This window comes from Brachypodium distachyon, chromosome 3, assembly GCF_000005505.3.
Source record: "Brachypodium distachyon strain Bd21 chromosome 3, Brachypodium_distachyon_v3.0, whole genome shotgun sequence".
Classification (NCBI taxonomy): domain Eukaryota; kingdom Viridiplantae; phylum Streptophyta; class Magnoliopsida; order Poales; family Poaceae; genus Brachypodium; species Brachypodium distachyon.
This window is the reverse complement of record NC_016133.3, coordinates 30,067,561-30,087,203: the sequence shown is the minus strand read 5'-3', so window position 1 is coordinate 30,087,203 and position 19,643 is coordinate 30,067,561. Positions and strand designations below refer to the sequence as shown.

Sequence of the window (19,643 nt, the reverse complement as noted above, 5' to 3'; positions counted from 1 at the left end):
TGGTTAATTTACATCATAATTTACACCAAAGGAAAATGAAAACAAGAAGTAACAAACAGTCTCTGCCGGACACTCAGAAAGATCGATGTGCCATCTCCTTGCTGTCAACCAAGACAAGTTTGTTGGGGTGGTTTCCCAAGTATTTGTTGTTGTCGAGAGCTTTTTTTCATTCCTGATTGGCCCTGGCCCAATTTGTCATGGACCTGGCCTTGGCCTAGTTTGTTGTGGGTCGTGGCTTTGCCGAGTGCATTTCTCCTTGCCCTTGGCATATGTGCCTCTTTGCCGAGAGCCCGATAAAGAGACTCAGTAAAAATCTTATTTTCGATAGTGAAGGCACATGATTTTTTTACCAATAGAAATCTGGGTGGTCGGAAAGCAAATATGAAATCTTTGTGTTCCTCCTAATTAGTTCTTAGATACTAAAGATATTTTTCCGTGTCTTTTCTGTACATCCTCTCCTCAATCAGTACGCTCCAAATTAACGATCAGGCCACGAGCATTGGACCAACTACTATACTACGTTGGTGCATACAACTGTATATGAAAGGACGACACGAGTGGACGCACAAATATCCAACAATCGTGTGCTTAGTGTATCAGTCAGTGTCAAGAAAAATAAATCCATTAACTCACGCATCAGAAGGAGCAAGAAACCACCAATCTACAAGCCATGGCCGTAAACTCATTCTGTCGACTGAAATCCAATCCCTGGCCTATATATAGTCCTACGTACACAACACCTGGTATAAGTGCTTTTCTTGATGAAATTTCATGTTGGACCCCAGCAGATAGCCAAATTAATCGGCCGTGTAAAGCCCTCGCAAATCGCCGTTCTAATTCCATCTTCCACTCTTGCAGCTCGATCCCGTCTCGGCTAGCTACATCAGAATTTAAAACCCTCCTCGCCGTACCGATATTTCACCGGCCCCTAACTTTTGCCCCCGTCCATCCATCCATTCATCCCGTCACATCACCTTTCATCGCCCGCTGTCTCCTCCCTCCCCGGCCCATATTCACCTCCCCCCTCCCCTCCCCCTCCTTGAAGAGCTAGCGTTGCTAGAGCCTCCATTAATACACCCCACAAGCTTCACTTTCCTAGCTCCCCCTCTCCTGCTACGTACTGCTCGGCTGCTCCAGTTCCCCTCTTGGACCGTCCGTCGCCACAGCCCACAGGATCGATGTCAATCGATCCAGCGTGTAGCTGAAGCTCCCACACCAACATCGATCGATCCTCCTCCTGCCACCTCGTGCACGTTCTTGCAGTGGGTAGACTACGTACGAGCGATACATATAGATCTTCTGTGGCCTCCGTTCGTTGATCTAGCTTGCTTTGTTGGTGCCGCGGGAAATATCTCCCCGGCCGGTCCCTGTTCTTCACTGGAGAGGATCGGAGCTGCAAAGTGAGGTGAGTCGTTGAGTAGAGTCGTTGAAGCGCTACTTATTTATAGTAGGCCGGCCGGGAGAGAATCGAGATGCCACCTTCCTCCTTCTCCTTCAGACTAGCGTCAGGACCACTAGCTTGCGCCTAAATGGAATGGATCCCCCTATATTCTTCTTCCTCTCGCTATATCGTTTTGGCCCTTCTCGGGTGTTAAGTGTTAACTCCTATCATTCATTCCATGGTTAATCTGTTTGTTTTGGTTAATTTGTCACTGACAGTGCCGGAGCTAGATCGAGCTAGGATGGACTTGGTACCGCACCCGGACAGCCCGCACTCGGACAACAACAGCGGCGGCGGCGGCGGGGTCGCTGCAGCATCCTCAGCCGGCGCGTCCCCCTTGTCGTCCCCGAGCCGGTACGAGTCCCAGAAGCGTCGCGACTGGAACACGTTCGGGCAGTACCTGCGGAACCACCGGCCGCCGCTGTCGCTGGGCCGTTGCAGCGGCGCGCACGTGCTGGAGTTCCTGCGGTACCTGGACCAGTTCGGCAAGACCAAGGTGCACGCGCAGGGCTGCCCCTTCTTCGGCCACCCGAACCCGCCGGCGCCCTGCCCGTGCCCGCTCAGGCAGGCCTGGGGCAGCCTCGACGCGCTCGTGGGCCGCCTCCGGGCCGCCTACGAGGAGAACGGCGGCAGGCCCGAGAACAACCCATTCGGGGCCCGCGCCGTCAGGCTCTACCTCCGCGAGGTCCGCGAGCACCAGGCCAGGGCGCGCGGCGTCAGCTACGAGAAGAAGAAGCGCAGGAAGAACAACCCTGCTGCTGGCCCGCACCACGGAGACCTTAATGGCAATAGCAGCAACGGCGTCGGCCACCACCACCACATGCCTCCGCCGCCGCCGCCGCCGCCTTCCGGTGCCGCCGTGTGAGCTAGCTTTAGAGCCGTCTGCACCCAGATCGATCAACGGCTTCACTACCACTGCCGGCCGGCTGGCAGCGTCGCTGCGCGTGTCAGTCGTCGATCCCCCCCGGCCCTACGTATTCTCCTCACATGTACTCTCGTACCATCCATCTATCTCTGCTGCTAGCTAGCTGCAGTAGTTCTTGCCACTATTATATATCCCTAGCTAAGACGACGATCGATTTCTGCTCCTACGGGCGAATTAGTTCCTGATCCGTGGATCCATGCATGCTTGTTATCGATTCCTCGCGGTATTAATTTTGCTCATCATTTTTTCAGCTAGCTTGCATGGTTAATTGATCCAGCTAATATGATCTCTTATGCTCCTTTGTAATCGGTGAAATTAATTGATCAATCTCGCGCGCTAGCTCTAGCTTGTTAATCTTTGCAACACGATCGAGTACGTATTCTTGTTGCATACAGTATATGCTGTATTTGCATTTTCAATGAGAGGTGGGTAGCCAGGCGGCCGGTGTGGGTTCGTGGAGTCATGTCAGGGCGTGTCGTCCAGTCGGGGGGTTGGGGAATCTAACGTACTGTTCTTCTCGGGGAGGGAATTGAAGGATGGAGGGGTCGCCGGGTCGGGTCGTCACGGACGGGCGATGGATATGATACTACGACGACGCCCTTTTCAGGACGCTTTTTGCATTGCTTTTTATGGTAAAATAACAGTACGGCTAATGCCATAAGTAGCTTGGCTAGCTACTCCAGTATAGCTAGCTAGGCTTCCTTGGCCTGCGCGCAGCGTCACTGTCAAGGAGATGCATCAATTGGGAAAAAAAATGTACACATATATATGGTATGGTCGTACCTAGCTATAGCTTCTTTCAGCTTGCACACATGAACCGCTATATATGCTAGTCTGTACAGAAGCCAGAAAAGCTTGATTTTCAGCACGGACGTTTGGGGGATATAGTTCACTTGTTAGTGTTTGTGCAATGTGCATCCATCTTCCTGCCTCTGGAAATCTTTCACTGGTTGATGCTTAGGATTTCACATGTTCTTCCTTTTGCATCTTACTGCCTCTGCAACTCTTTCACTGGTTGATGTGCTTATTAGGATGCCATACCATGCCTCTACTTTCCATATTAATTCCTGTTATGGTAGCAAGTAGAAGACTACATGTAGAACCTCAATTTGTCAGGTTCAGACTGAGCTAAGCTAAGCTACAGCTTGCAAGTGCATACAAGGGCATTCCACGAGCAAGTGTAGGTGAAAATTGCATTACTGTAAGACCATGTGATTTTTTTTTTGAGTTATCACCGGGAGGAAAGTCTCCATGCAGTCTATCTTGAAGAGAACAATGCTAGCTAGTGGGTGGTGTATTGTTGTGCGTACAACAGTGTGCTAGGACCTAGTCTTTTTTCTACTCTAGTCCTGTCTAAAACAGGCCAGCCTTGTTTTCTCACATTTGCTTTCTTTGTTGGTTCATGGTCAGTACTAGACTTCAACGTCAAAGAGAAATTAAAGGCCATGTGTTTGTAACTTTGTATCCATCACACATGTCACAGCTTTCCTTGCACCCACTCTCCTGCCGCTCACATCAAATCAAGCAGCAAGCCATGGCTTGCAAAGATATCTCCCTGCCATCAGGATGTTCTCTTGCGTGGCCATTTGCCCATAGGGTAATGGGAAGCTCCCTCTCAACAGGGCGAACAGGCCACAGATAGTTTATACTGTTGCACACCCAACTCACTCCTGTGTTGCGTGGGTGTCGTCTTGCTGAGGCTTCACATCATTTTTTTTTTCGAAAATGAGGATGTGTACCCCCGGCTGAGGCTTCACATGTCTGGAAGTACTGCTCGAGTACACATATGTTACTACAGTACATGCCATGAGCTATGCTACAAATGGCTACAGAAATGAGGGGTCATGTACGTGCCTCTGACCTTTGAACAATGGATTGTACGGTGCATCGTTGGGTACAGTAGTGCCCCTCAAGTCTCAAGTACTGTTGATTTGCTAAGACATTCCATTTTCACCTGATTTTGTTAGGCCTTCCAGCATCCACAACCTAGCTCTGCGTTGAACAGGAGGTAGAGTATTAGATAACTAAGTGAACATTTTGGGGCTAAAAGTACTGCAAGTACGTCGTTTTAGCCAAAATCATAGATCCGGTTCATAGCAAAAAGAGGGAATGAAGAAGAGAAGGGGTCACATGTCAGCGAGATAAAAAGTGGGGTGACGAGGTGGGTTCCGTCGTCCAGTTGTTCTTTTATCAATTCTATGTTGTTTATGTCGTTGTATTGGTTGAAAGCACCATGCCACACCACCAAATGTCATTTGCTGTCATTTTATAAGTTGATTTTTGCATCAGTTTCTTCGATCCGGCTTAAATAAGGGTCTCTAGATTTAAAAGAATTTTATTGGGATTTGAGATGATTCTGTTTCTATGGAAAATTTTGTACATGGCTTGTTCGATTTTCAGGATTTGAACTGTGGACATTGATTTGATGGATTAATTCGCATGCATTTCAAACCTCGTACAAAAATTCTTTTGTTTCATTATGACAACTATAACTAAAACCTAATTCTTCAATAGATTAAGTTTCTGTATATTTCCTATGGTGCAATTAAAAGCTTATACTTATTATTTATGTCTTCTTTGTATGATTCATCGTCTTATGAAATCCAATTCCTGCAATTTTTTTACTCGTGTTTTTTGTGTTCTGCAAATCAAAGAGGTCCTAAAATTTTGTTGTGTGCATCGTACGATGATCTTTCCATTATGTAAAGAACACTCACACGGTAGATTTACATGTTTAGACCGTACGTTTTTCTTAGTGGGGAAGTCTAAGTTTGATAAACCTTTAAAGATTTAACTTGGAGGCAGCGACTTGTCATCTTCCAACCATTCAAATGATAGCAAGTATAAATTATTCATCTGATTGAGATCGATCACAACTATATAATGTTACAACATTCTCTTTAAACATCTAGTGCATTCTTTGTAGTCCGTAGAAATGATCGTATCTTGCATTAGTTACTTGAAAGTGTATATATAGATATGCATTTTTATCTAGGATTTACTCTGTGATTTCCACTTCTGTTGGTTAAAAACATGCTTTTGGTTGATCTGTGGATGAGTCGTCGATATAGTTATGGTTGCATTGTCCACTCCACTTCACTGTACTTCGACACTGATAAGTTTCTCTGATCAATTCTCGCATAAGAGTAACTTTTTGCGTTTCTATTGATATATAGGTACGGGCAACATGACAACAGGCAGTAGTTTCTTCAATTATCATCGGTCAGGAAAAATGCCAAATTCCAAAAAAATACTCCTCCGTCCAACAAAAGATGTTTTAAGTTTGTCAAAATTTAGATGTAACTATAACACATGACTTAGTGTATAGATGCATTCAAATTTAGTCAAAGTTGAGACATTCTTTTATTGGACGGAGGAAGTATATAACATTATCATGTCTCTATTCAGGATTAAGAAAAATAAAAAAGGACAGATCTTTATTCAAGGTATGTAAGCTAGCTTTGTTTTAGATAAATGGTCCAGAGTTTTAATTTCATTATGTGCTCCAAATATGCTCAGTGCCGGTGCCGATGCGGCGGTGCACCACTTGCACTTGCACGGTAGCAACAAGTATTTGTCGAAGCTTGTATCACTCGCATGTATTGCCTTCTCTTATTCGTGGCTGCCAAAAATTCATGATAACTCACTGTCAACTATAAAAAAAATGATTTCTTTTTTCAGTTGTGATCTTGTCCATCGTTTTATATTAAATAAGAAAGACACTTGATCAAAATGACGTGTATCCGCGAACGGAACGGAGAGATTAATTACAGCTGTACGACAAGTTTGTGGAAAATAGTGGCAACTTTGGAAATTGCACACAAGTTTTGTTCGTTCTCTACCTGTCCTTTTCCTTGGTGGCCGGAGCCGCCGGCGCAATACTGATGTTTTTTCTTTCTTTCTAGAGGACTGATGCTGCAGCAAGTATCAATCGCATGGCATGGCATGATCAATCGTACCCTCCTGCAGTATCCGCACATCGCCTAGGATAATCAGATGTAGCTCTTTCAAATTAAATGTCGTCGAAATAATGTTATATGCGTGGAAGAACTTATAGGCGTGGACAAATTAATTTATATTGGCTCTTGGATCGTCACAATGGGATTATTTCTCGGTAAGATAGATAGACAGTAAAAGGACACCACAGCACTGGATCCCGACAGACTCGTTGGTAGAGAAAAGCTCTTTTAAAATAAATCAGACCCGCAAAAAAAAAATTTTCACCTTGGGTCAGTCGAAAAAAAAAATCACCTCTCGAGCAGGGTACACGACGATACCAGCAGTGGCATATTTAGGATTAGCAGTGTTGTTGTTCTAAAAAACAACAGAAATACAGAGTGCTAATGCTCGATGGCATAAATGCGAGAATAATATGCAGGAGGTGTACGTCGGTCTTATAGCGAAAGTCACCGTACATTTGGGACAAGTTGACACGTCGATATTTTTTGAATAGATTCGGTCGACCTTGCGGGTACGACTTAGTCCTATGTTAGGAGAGGCTTCGAGAGGGTCATTAGTCAAGTGTTTGGGCTGAACTCGTCTTTCCAAATCACCTATGGCGAGAGATCTCTAGAAGCCTCCTCGGACTTGGGCCGAATTTGTCTTCTCAAGTAGCGAGGTTGGGTTACCTTGGAGGCTTTAACCCGATCCCTCTATTTCGAGTCGGGGTCGTACTAGACGGCCCGAAACCTCGAAACTAGCCTTCCCAAGTCGCGTCCCTGAGGTCGAGTCGAGACTAGTTCGACCCAAGCACTCGAGAGCGGGCTCCTTAGGTTGTTCTAGCACTCTCCCCTTTGATCTTATTCCAATGGAGAGTGAATCATAGATGCCCCCTTGAAGATTATTTATAGCCTAGAGGTTCATGACAAAAGACCATGTCTATCCTTGAGGGGGAGGGAAAGTGAGAGTAAATTGGTAAATCCTTCCCTAGAGCTTTCTTGGCCCCTACTCTAACTTCTTTGATCATGACATGGGAGGTTTGACCCTTTGACTCCTATAACGGAGACTGTTGCGGGTCTCTCTCCTTGCATTTATTCCTCGTGGATGTCCGCATTGCCCATTTCCAGATTCCCTTTGGTGTTCACAGATGCAATGTCTGCTATATTCATATGTGAATTACCGAGGCACAATTTTGCTGCAAAGGTGCCCCTTTGATTTAGCAATCACGTGATGTCTTTGGGCATAATCACTGCGGCTCCATAGAGAAAGGGGAGGAGGTGACAGATTCACTGGTTATCAGCAAAAAACGATCCAGGCAAATAGAATGACTGCAAAATTTCCCCAAAAGAAACCGTGAGGAGCAAGATCCTATCATCGGTCTGAAGAACAGCATTCTAAAGAAGCCTGGAATGAAGAGTTATATATTATGATATATTTGATAGAACTAATCTAGAATTCTATATGTTGGTAGATTAATCTATAAACTTGGTCAACTATTAGAAAAATCTACTTTTTTTCAAAAATGCAATCCAGCGGGTGCATCATCGATTAAAAAAGAAGAGCCAGAAGAGTAGTACAACGCCGAGACGGCGCAAGAACAACGCCCACGAGTGGCAAAAGAGAAACCACACCACACCACTGACCCTGGCTAGTTCGGACTAGAACTCAGTATCAACCATCGTAGAACCCATGTACAACATCTAGCCAAAAGACAAAGATGCCGAACACCGGACTTCAGCAACCGCTTCAGGCCCGCCGCCAAACCTCCCGAAGAAAGACCACATCATCAGGACCGCCCCGGCCTTGCCCACCATGACTCCAAGAAGAAGATCGGCAAGTGGGGCAACAACAAGGCGGAACCGAGGAAGGGGATTCTCCAAGATTCGTTGACGAAGGGGTGCATCGCGCCTGGAAACCCAATGCCCCAGGCCTGGGACAAGCACCATCACCCACTGCATACGCCCGTTGAAGGCTCCAAGGGCACCAAGACGACGCTCCCAAGAGAGAAAACGACGCAGCAGCGCCGCTGCTGTCGGGTTTGTCAACGAGACCAAGGGTTACCCCAGCGCCAGAGGAGGAAGGATCCGCAATCAAGCCACAACGGCGTCTCCAAGGAGGACACGACGCCCGCATGCATCCTCATCGTCGGCGACAGCAAAAGCCACACAAGGATTTCTCCCAGCCCGTGACCACGCGGCAGCGACCCCCGTTCCCGGCTTCTATGGTCACGCACGCGGAGAGAATGGGCGGCGAAGGCTTGAAAACAGGCATCGTGGGTTGTATGTGGTTGTTGATGAGGAAGAGGCGAGGGCTTGGAGAGGAGACGGCAGGCGGCGACGCCGTACCATGGAAATCAGAAAAAGGGAAACGGAGCCTAGCTACTTGAAGGGGGATCAGCTGGACTGCGAGATTTTTTACTCCCACTTCTTCTTTCTATTTAAAATGTGAAAGGACTAAATTACCTTTGCCAGATACTCCATTCAACTGGAAAGAGTATTGGGTATGGTAGAAACTGTCTTTCTTTATGGCTTGTTCGGGAACTCCTCGTGTGGTGGGCAGAGATGGGTCAAACACTATAAACTCGTGGCTACTTTTTATAACTTTGCAACAAAAATGGTTGTGTGCATCGATTGATACAGAGACCGGGGCTTTGACCACTTTTTGAAAAAAAAACTCTAAACCCGTCGAACCTATTTCATGGAGCGCCTTGGCCGGCAAGCCATTTTGGCCAAACTGCATATTCCGTGTTTCATGTTTTTCAGATCAGACAGTCTGTAAAAACAACAAGTTCCATGTGATATGTGCCTGCACCCAACTGGAGTGAAAATGGTGCCCTCCCACTCTCTCTGCACTTGCATCACCCATTCACCCCTCCTATTACTCTATCCACCGTGGTGACCCCATGGTGAAAACCTAGGGCTGCTGCCGCCCTCCACTACCGCCATCCTCCAATCCCTCGGGAACTCCACTCCTAATGCCGCCACCCTCCCCTCTCTCGGCAGCTCTTGACATCACCCTCCCCCTACGAAGCCGCCCTCCATCGCTGCCAACATGGCGGCGGAGTGGAGAAATGATGAGAGCAGATTTGGTAGATTCTGAGGAGTGGGGGGCTCTCGAACTTGGCCTTAGACCATGTTCAACGCTTGCGCTAATCTAGATGCTAGGGAAAATAATCCTCCACGTTTTGTTGTTGTGGACGTTAAGCCATGACGTCAGGCGTGGCATCGCCACTTCGTTTGAAGTCGGACACTTCGGAGCAATTCACGTGTGTCTTAGACTTTTGTTTAGGCGGGCTTAAGCACCTGTGGAATACGAGCTTCGTTTAAAGTTTGGGCTCTTGGGTGCGCGCTACCTGACGTGATGCCTTTTTCTCTCCTTTTAGCTTGGATGTTAGTGGCTCGGCATGGCGTTAGAAACTGTCCCTATAGCCACCACCAATTCTATAAACATTAACCTTGCCGTGCCAAATTGAAGCAGGGATAGCAACACTTTGGCTAGAATGTTACTCTCTCCGATTATAAATTGTTGTCGAAATATTACATGTATCTAGACGTTTTTTAAGAATAGATACATCCATATTTGAGCAAATTTAGTCAAGAATTTAGGATCTGAGAGAGTACGTTATTTTTGCTTTGAACTTGCTCGATAGTTGTATGTAAATGCTCATTAAAAAATATTCAATAACATATTTGCGTGACTTTGATTGCACGTTTAACCATTGTCATGCCACAACTGTTAAACATATGATAGTTCATTGTCATAATTATTGCTTGCTTTTTTTTCGAAAAGGTGGACTTCTCTCGGCCTCTACATCGAGCGATGCACACAGCCATAAATTATTAAAAGTACTCAAAGTACATGTCTCCGAGTTACAAAAGATAATGAACAAAGAACGAAGGAAAACATCAATACACTTCCAGCCTAAGACCTGCGCGCCATCCAAACCGGCTGAATAACTCCCGTGCTACCGTCTCCAAATGGTTGCACCCAGATTCCATATACCCCTGTGCCTCCGTCCGAAACAGTAGGGACTACGTACGGAGCCAATGGGACGCCCGAAGAACAACCTGCAAAAAATTAGCCACTTTCTTGTTATGAAAAACCAAATCATTTCTGCAATTCCATATAGACCAACACATCGCACAAGTCCCTACATGGATGAGCGAAGCAAAAAAAAATTCAACACCCCGAAGCCACGGACCAAACATAAAAATAACACATGATGGAGGAGGTAAACTAAATGTCACAAAGACGGTTCGCCAGACCAAACGCGCCATCGGACACTGAAAAAATAGATGTTGAATGGTCTCATCTTGATCACAAAAAACACTTGTCTTGCTACCACCACAATTTTTTTTGGCCAAATTATCCTTAGTAAGCACCACCCCACGACATAAAATACCAAGCAAAAATTTTAATTTTAAGAGGAACCTTAAGCTTCCAAATAACTTTATGTCGGAATTGGCAATCATTATTAATAAGCGATTTGTACAGGGACTTCACCGAATATGACGCAGAAGAGTTCAGATTCCAGGTAAAGGAGTCAGCCTGATCCACAAGATTCACTGACTCAATTTTGTGACACAACTCCAACCATGACACCAGACAATTCCCAACAATTTCTCTACGAAAAGCAATATTAGGAGGATCCGCCCCCAGCACATTGGCAACCGAATCCTTACGATTAAGTGCAATCCTATAGAGGGATGGAAACTGTTGTCTGAGAGGAGAGGCACCAATCCATGTGTCTTCCCAAAAACAAACATCAGCCCCACAATTCACCGAAAAGGAGATATGAGGGAAGAAGAACTGTTGTACCCGCAACAATCCCTTCCAAAAAGGCGAATCTAAAGCCCTCATACGAACTTGGGACAAGGAGCTTGCATAGAGATATTTATTATGCAATAAATCCACCCACAGCCCCTCACCCTCAAGAAGTTTAAAGAGCCATTTGCTCAGCAAACAAATATTTTTAAGTTCGAAATTCTCAGTCCCCAAACCTCCTTGATCACGAGGCCGGCATAAGATATCCCACTTAGCCAATCTATATTTTCTTTTTTGTTCATCACATTGCCAAAAGAATCTCGAACGGTAAAAGTCCAATCATTTAGCTACCCCTTTTGGAATTTCAAAAAAGGACATCATAAACATGGGCAAACTAGTTAATACCGAATTAATAAGCGTAAGACGGCCACCACTAGACAAAAGTTTCCCCTTCCAACAGCTAAGTTTCTTCTCAAAACGGTCCTCGACCCCTTCCCATTCTTTATTCAGCAACTTACGATAATGAATGAGGGATCCAGCATGAAAGTCAACAAAAAGAGCCATCAAATCCTCCTTAATCACAGCCCAAAACTTTTGATAAAACTCAGCCGGGAGACCATCAAGGCCCGAAGCCTTATTGAGCTTCATCTGAAAAACCGCCTCTCACACCTCATCCTCTGCAAACGGTGCAGTGAGAAGGGCATTCTCCTCCGGGCTAACACGCGCAAGATCAGCATACATTGATTCATCCATAGATATTGTACTAGCCTTTGATGGACCAAACAATTGTTTATAATAGTTGGTGATATACAGATTCAGCTATTCATCACCAACAATCGTACCTTCCGCCTGCTCAAGCTGAAAAATTTGCTTCTTACGATGCTTCCCATTAGCAACCAAGTGAAAGTAACGCGTGTTGTTATCGCCACTGCAGACACTATTAACCTTCGCCCGCTGCGACCACTTAGTTTCCTCATCACGGTATAAAGCAGCCAATTGATCGTCAGCGAAGCACTTAGCCCCCCAATCATCATAGGATAGGGGGCCAAGCTCAGCCCGAACATCTAATCCCTCTCAAGTTTAAACACACTGCTAACATACATTCCGTTAGGTACGTTCATCGCAAATGTTAGCATGTCGTGGTGTGCATTTTGTTCGCACTTATTGTGTTCCATCGATGCAACACTAAACACCCTAGATATGTCTCGGCTCCGGCACTTCATATGTGATCCGTCTTTCTTGCTAACAAAGTTGGTGCCATCAAAAAATTCGGTGCCAAGAAAATGAATCCATCAGCCAAACCCACCTGGGATTATACATTTATACTACTGTTGTGCACGGTGCACGTCAAAGAAAAACACACCCTTCGTCTTGTCAATGCAAGTGGAACGTAATAAAGCTGTGCATAGTGCACCGGTTTCTTTGTTTCTCGCAACCCACTCACGGCGGTGGCCGACGCCCCGAATTGAACCACAGAGGAGAGAAACGACCGCACCGTCAGTCTGTCCTTTGCTGGCCCCGCTGCACATCCCTACAATCTCTACGCCCGGGCAGAATCCCCACGCTCTCAGTGCTTTGCCTCTTTCTGCGGATGGGTTCCTTGCACCGGAGGCCAGCTTGTCAGAGAGGTTGGCGCTATGACGGTTTGTTCCGCGTACGTGTCGTCAGCTCCTCGCGCGTCCGGGTCGGTTCGAGGGGCTACGTGGTTTTTTTTTCCGGCCGCCTCTTTCTTCTTGCGTTTTCTTTCTTCCCTTCTTTCTTTCAGAAGGGGCGTCCTCTTCCGATTCCTCGCTCGCGGCTGCTATCCCTGTTCTCGCCGCCCGTCCTGGGGTGCGCTGCTGCCCCCACTGGCCGCTGGTCTTTTCCCTCGATTTGCCGGTGTGCGCTGCAGGTTCGTTCCCCTTTTCGCCTCTTGGTGTGCTCCTCCGCTGGGGCAGTGGCTTGGGCTGCTGCGCGCCGTTCTTTCGGAGGGCCCAGTGCTTGCTGGATGGCGGTCCGTGATGCCCCCTCGATGGGCTCTTTTTTGTGTGTGATTCTGGTTGGAGTTTGCCCTGCGTGGCTCTGTCCGTTCTGATTCAGGTTGTGTTGGTGGGGGCTGTCCGTCCGTTGTAGTCGCCTCAGTCTGTCCGTGCGCTTCCTCTGTTGATTGCTGCCCGTGAGGTTCGTGCTTCTGCCTTTATCTAATTTCTGCAGTTGGGCCGTTCTGAAGTTTGTTGTGCGGTGCGCTGTGATTTTTGTTCTCTTTTGTCGATGTACATTCACGAGCTCAAGGGCGCAAAGGATCCAGAGGAAGAACAGTTGCTGAAGGCCAATATCCTAGGACAAGATGCATAGCAGCAGTGGATAAAGCTTCAGTTTGGGGTCGACAAGCCTTCGTCTTCCATCGACTGCCTGTCAATCAACCATTCGCTCGAGTGCTGTAAAATGAGTGAATTCCTTTTTTACCCCCTACTTTCACTTCTTTGACGCAAATTACCCCATTTAGTGAGATTTCTACAATTTTACCCCATTCTTATTAACCCAGCTAATAATTTCCACTGTTTTATCCGAATTATGACAACTTGGTTCCGCACGTCATAGGCGTTCCTAGGTATCTGTCGTGCGATGATATGAAACGGATGCCCTTGAGACGCAATTGGCGCCGGAACCCGACTGGTTCAGCTGATGCTGCTCGCAGGCAGCCATGGCCACCTCCCGCTGCAGCTGCAGCTCGGTAGCCGCCTGCATGCACGTAGAGGACAGCAGCAGGAGGAAGCGTGGTAGAGGCTGGGAGGCCATGTGCATGCCGTCCAGGTTGCTTCTAATTCTAAATAGGGGGATTTGCGTGAGCATATACACCACTCGAAGGAAGTCGTAACAGGGGGAAAAACATTGCACACTACTATGCTCTCCACTAAATGGATATGCATCTTGTTGATGAGTTCTACTCCTACTTTAGCTAAGTTGTACCAGCGGACAAAGTAATTGGAGATAGAGCAGGCAGCTGTAGCGGGAGGTGGCCATGGCCGCCCGCGAGCGGTGCCGAGTCAGGCTGCCTCACCAAGCGTGGGCTCAAGGGCCTCCACAGTTCATCAACCACACGATGGATGCCTAGGAATGTCACTAACGTGTAGGCCCAAACTGTCATGACGAGGAAAACAGGAAAAAAAATTAGATGGGGTAAAAAGTGGCAAAAGTTTCACTAAATGGGGCAATTCGTGTCACAAAAATTAAACTAGGGGGTAAAGAAAAGAATTTACTCTTAGAACAGATATAATGACTGGTCTTGCTTGGTTTTTCGTGAGTTGGCTACATATCTTTTAATCTAAGATAAGAGATATGGGATTTTTGCATGGACACAATTGTGAGTTAATATTAGTGGTATTCTGCATGCAGAGTATGCTCTCCACAACCTGATTGTTTTTTGTTTTCTCTTATTGACAATGGTTTGCATAATTCTTGGTCAGACACCAGCGGCCATAGGGCGCTGACGGCCGCTACCAGCAAAGTCCACCTCTTCTTACCAAGCGCATGTTGATTTGTGAGACTGCGATGTGCCTATCTTGCTTGTTCTTAGCTTTCAGCAGTCACACCATCAGGTTTGGTCATGCTTGCCCTCCATCTTAGATGTGTATGCAGATAAGTTGCTTGATGAATTTACCAGGAGAAAAGTGTCCTCTCTTTTTCCATTCACTGCTACAACATAGCATCGACTTTCACGGAGTGAGCTCTAAAAGGAGTTGCTAGGCTACTACCTCTGACAGGCAATTTGTGTATCTTATGAACTTTTGGTTGTTTAGGCAGCAGGCATCCAGACTCCACTAGATTTGCCTCGATGCTACAGGCGCTGATGTTCTGAACTTTTGATTAAATTTGTGATTGATTAGATGGTGATGAAATAAAGTTCTGAACTTTTGATTAAATTTGTGATTGATTAGATGGAGATGAAATTAGTGATTTGTAAGACTCTTATAACTTCGTAATAAAATATGGTTGTGTGCATCGCTTGATGCTTGATGCAGAGGCCGGGAACTCTTCCCCTTTTCGAAAAAAGAAAAAAAAAGATGGAGATGAAATAAACCAGTCCTAGACAAGAGTTGTAAACGTAGGTAAACATGCTATGTTTCTTTAACTAGCATGGTACTAATTTTTTGTGCAAATTAAGTAGTACAGATATAAATATATTATCCTATAATTTTTAAGTGCATTTTGCTTGTACCTTCCCTTACAGTGTCTTCTGTTCTGCCAGAGCCTTCTTAATTTGACATGCTAAAACTATTATTATTAGCATGAACGCTGATTTTTGGAGCATGTTTTCATGGATGATTAATAATGTTTTTCCTGCAAGTATGCAAACAAGAAGTTAAAAACGTAAAATGGAGAGGTGGTGCTCCATTATTTGGAGTAAGATTTTGTCTGTACAGACATACTTTATTCAATTAGCTATTTTTAGCCACATATTATGGCCATTAGTTAAATTAGTATTTCTTGCAAGGAGATCTAGAAATTCCACTTGATTTCTACCAGGTACTGATGTTAGTACCTCTCTGTTCTGCACTCATTGTTCAGCTCTTTAATTTTTTATAGGTATATATCGACAATTTGCTAAGGTGAATAGCACAACAAAGGATGTTGTATTGGTGTGTTCTTCTAACCTACAGATCGGAATGTACTAAATGGTTAGTCCTGTCGTTTGATTTGGGAGATCCATTGCTGCTAGATAGGTGCAGTGAGAATTTAGTGTGCACACTGCAAGAGTGATGCAATAGAAGTTCAGATGTTCTCCAATTCTTGATTATTTTTTATGGTGACTTCAGACTGCAGTCTGATAAGTTCTCAGGCGTCTTTTTTCTTTTGGCATGGCTTTAGAAAGTATGGTGCATTATGTGGCAATTCGGGAGCCAGGCATCAAAAAGAAAGAAGGATAACAGGTGGCCTGTGTGTTATATGATTGTTTGCTTCCTACTTAGTTGGCAGTGAATTTTGGTGGCAGGTCCTACCATGGTGGCTTGGATTACCTATGCCTTTCCTGTGGAGCTTTAATTTGGTGCTCTGAGAGGATTGGACGGGGTTCTTCTTGTGGCTGTCTTGTTGTTTTTGCATAGGCCTCTCTCTCTCAGAATATAATGCAGTGAGTGTTGTAACAGGGGAAAGTAAACAAGCATTGGAGTGAGAAGATACCGGAATTGGCCACGATAAAGAGAATCTGTCTGCAATAAAGATTGCAGAGGTGTTTCAGGTGGCAGATATAATTTGCTTGTCTCAAATTGAGTGTTCGGAAGTGAAACTTTGACTTGGATGACTGAAAAAGTGACAACTTTGCCTAATTTGTTTGTTTTGAATTTAGTTTTTTAGATACTTCTTTTCTATGTTCAAGTATTTAGGATCTTCCAAACAACTGCATGAGAACCAAAGTTGTTTTTTTGGTAGCGAACAGATCAGTTGTAGAAATTTTATGTTTCTCGAATTTTCGGATTTAAGCTTCCAAAAATCTTGCCTGTCTTATTGTGCTTCTCTGTATGCATACGCAGCCATCAACTTGCAGGGCTTGGTGTCTGTCTCTTTTGTATTTATTTTTTTCTAAACATGGTGCTTTTCACTGAAGTGTATAAAGTATTCAATATTCCAGGCTACGAAGAAACTATTCTATGGAGCTATGCTTTTTAGAAAGCGAAAATTTAATATCCGCACAACTATTGAGTTTTAACCAATCAGATTGCTCAATGTAGGATGCACTTGATTCCTTTTTTAAAATTTAACTCTATATTTTGGACAAGCTACTAAAATAAACAATATTCCCTATTATCAAAGAAGAAGATGCCATTTACTACCACCCATCTATAATGCAAGTCATTTTACAAATTTAGCAGTCACACATTTTTTTTCTCTAAAGAAAGATCCAAAATATCAAATTCCTATTACTAGATCCATAAGTCCTTTTAGAATTTTACCAGTCACACATTTTCTTCTCTAAAGAAAGATCCAAAATACCAAATTCCTATTACTAGAGTCGTTGTGAATATGCTTTTATACTGTACAATTATTTTTACATGAGGCAACATGTCTGCACAGACACTGATGGTCAAGAATCCATCTTCTTGAAGTCTGACGCATCCTAAAAGATTTACATTTTCAATTAAAAGAACTACAATCCAGAAAAATTGTAACCCTCTTTTGATCCATTTGTAGGCGTTTAATTATGATCCAAGCACTACGCATTTGCAATCTCAATTGAGTACTCTAAACTGTACCTCCAAAACTAGGTGGTTTCATGACTACTAAGTGAACGTTTTCCAAGCACGAAACCTCTTGCTCAAATATGTTATTTAACTATTCATATATTCTCTGCAATAACCGCACATACTAAAAAAAAACACAATTCACTATTAATATATTTTCTTTTTAAATAGCATTTTACGTTAAAAATAGCCGATTGGCTCTCAGGTGAGTGATGGTATAGCAAGCATAATTTATTTTCAAATTACGCAGGTGCGCAGGTCTCTCTGCCAGTGCTCCATCCATTGGTGAGCATGTCAAATCACACACGAACCACGCCTGCCCCTGCGCCCGCGTGGCACTGAATCCCACGCTATGCTTGGTGCGGTACGTACACGGGAAAGGCCTGGAGGCTAGCGCGCGTCGGTGATGCGAGGAACGTGACGGGTCCATGGCAGCTGCTGAGCTTACTATTTATGCGGTCGTCCGCGTTACTATTCCGAGTGGCGACAGCGTGCAGCAGGCGCGCGACGGACGTACGGGACGGTCCGTGCGTGCGTGGTTTTCAGAGCCGGTAGACACAGATGGTTAGGGTTGTAAGAGTATTTTGGTTTTCTTTTTGACACGACGCTTGCAGGAGTATTAATAAGGAATTTGTAACGCTAGATAACAGAGAAAAGTATATTTTCAATGGTGATTTTGTAGAGAAAGTCGGAATCAGATCTTAGCCTTTCAATACTTCAATTTTAGACCCTCACATTACTGATCATGAACAGTCAAGTAAGCCCCTAATCCTGAGAATCGGCTTTGACAGACTGATTTTGTTGACGTGGCGCCGAGATTGATGACTAAGCATTCGAGATAGGACCTGAATGAGTCTCTTATCTCCTATTTTTTAATTTTGATAATTTTAACTATGCTAGTGTCGCACCAGTGGCACCCGGGATACCACCATTGCGCAACGCATGGGTCGCCTTCTTTGCTACCCGCAAGGATTGCACCCCGGGCAGCCCGGTGCAAACTGCCCGGGAAGCCACCAGCCCGGCAGGACTAGCCGGGCTGCGGGGGTTGCCCCGGATGGCAGCGCGAAGGTTCCTGTCAGGGCGCCCTTCAGGAAGGTCACTTGCCGGGGAGGGTGTTCCTGGCGTAGGCGCTTACAACAGGGCCGGCGTCTAGAGCAAGCAGAGTAATGGCACCACATGGCCGCCTGGCAGGCTCCTTTTGCACAGAGCTGGTCAGGGCGTGGAGTATGGCACAAGCAAACATTAAATGCTCCGACAGAAGGGTGGTTCCCTGTCTAGTCAGCCAACAGTGAATGGCTCGCAGTGAATCTAAGGCATGTACCGCCCCAGCTATAGCGCTTTGCACCATGCATGCATGCCAGCGCAGCGAGGGCAAGCTGCTTAGGGTCTTTGCTCGACACTTGTCCCCCATGTACCGAGGCACCTGTGGTATCCCCTTGAGTATAAAAAGAGGACCCGCGCCACCGGTCGGGGGGTTCCGTTTTCCGAAAGTTAGACTCGAGCGTAGATTACAATTTCGAGAGATTTAGTCCAGAAGTAGTAAGTAGCCACTTAGCAGAAAGGGAAGAGAGCGCTCGGGGGGCTCCCCCGGCAACCTTGTAAACGCTTGTTCATTGGCTAATAAACACTCAGAAGCAGGACGTAGGGTTTTACACCTCCGGGTGGCCCGAACCTAGGTAAACGAGCTTGTGCATTGTACGCTCGTCATTGGCCTTGCCGGCGATCGCCGGAGCGATCCCCAACGCCCACTGCCGAACCAAAAAGGGGGCGCCTCACATCCCCGGTGTCTAAGCCCCGGGCTACAACATCTGGCGCGGCAGGTAGGGGGCACGTGCGGAGAGCTCGCCGGTGACCGCCGGCACTGATGTCGGCAGCTACGTCAGCTTCGTCTCCTCCGACGACAGAGCCCGTCGCTATGCCTCCCAAGCAAGCTGGCGACCCTCGGATCGACCCGCGTGGTGCCCCAGCGGCGCACACACGATCACACAACGTACAGCCCACGTCGCAGGGTCAGGAGAACCCTGAGCCCTCCCCGGGCGCAGCCGCAGTCGCAGTTGCCACCTCCGCCTCCTCGGCCGTCGGCGGACAATTGGCTGAGGGGCCCAGCGGCTCCCAGCACCGGAGCCAATCGCGTGAGAGGCCACGACGCCGCCCGCGCCGGCCGGCGAATCCACTCGCGGGCCGAAGATGCGCAGCGGCAACTGGGCCACAAGCACACCGCGTTGCGTGCGACGCCGACGGAATCTCGCCCTACTCACCCGGGGGCACCGGGGGGCAGGGCGGAGGGCAGCCGGTCGGAGAATCGGCAGCCTCCCACCCAAACCCCGGCGGAGGCTATCATAGCCGCGCGTGTCAT

At 46.3% G+C, this 19,643-nt stretch overlaps 1 protein-coding gene and 1 long non-coding RNA gene across 2 annotated transcripts; both read left to right on the top strand.

Annotated features, from left to right (window-relative positions):
• Positions 1-820: 820 nt before the first annotated feature.
• Positions 821-2,705, top strand: LOC100826147 (protein G1-like5). Its single transcript, XM_003571832.4, has 2 exons — positions 821-1,405; positions 1,660-2,705. Exon 2 carries the CDS (start codon positions 1,683-1,685, stop codon positions 2,304-2,306), a length of 624 nt encoding a protein of 207 aa, XP_003571880.1. The 5' UTR covers positions 821-1,405; positions 1,660-1,682; the 3' UTR covers positions 2,307-2,705.
• Positions 2,706-12,782: 10,077 nt separating this feature from the next.
• Positions 12,783-16,681, top strand: LOC112272031. Its single transcript, XR_002965710.1, has 2 exons — positions 12,783-15,727; positions 15,918-16,681. It is a non-coding gene; the product is annotated as an uncharacterized LOC112272031 (long non-coding RNA).
• Positions 16,682-19,643: the final 2,962 nt, after the last annotated feature.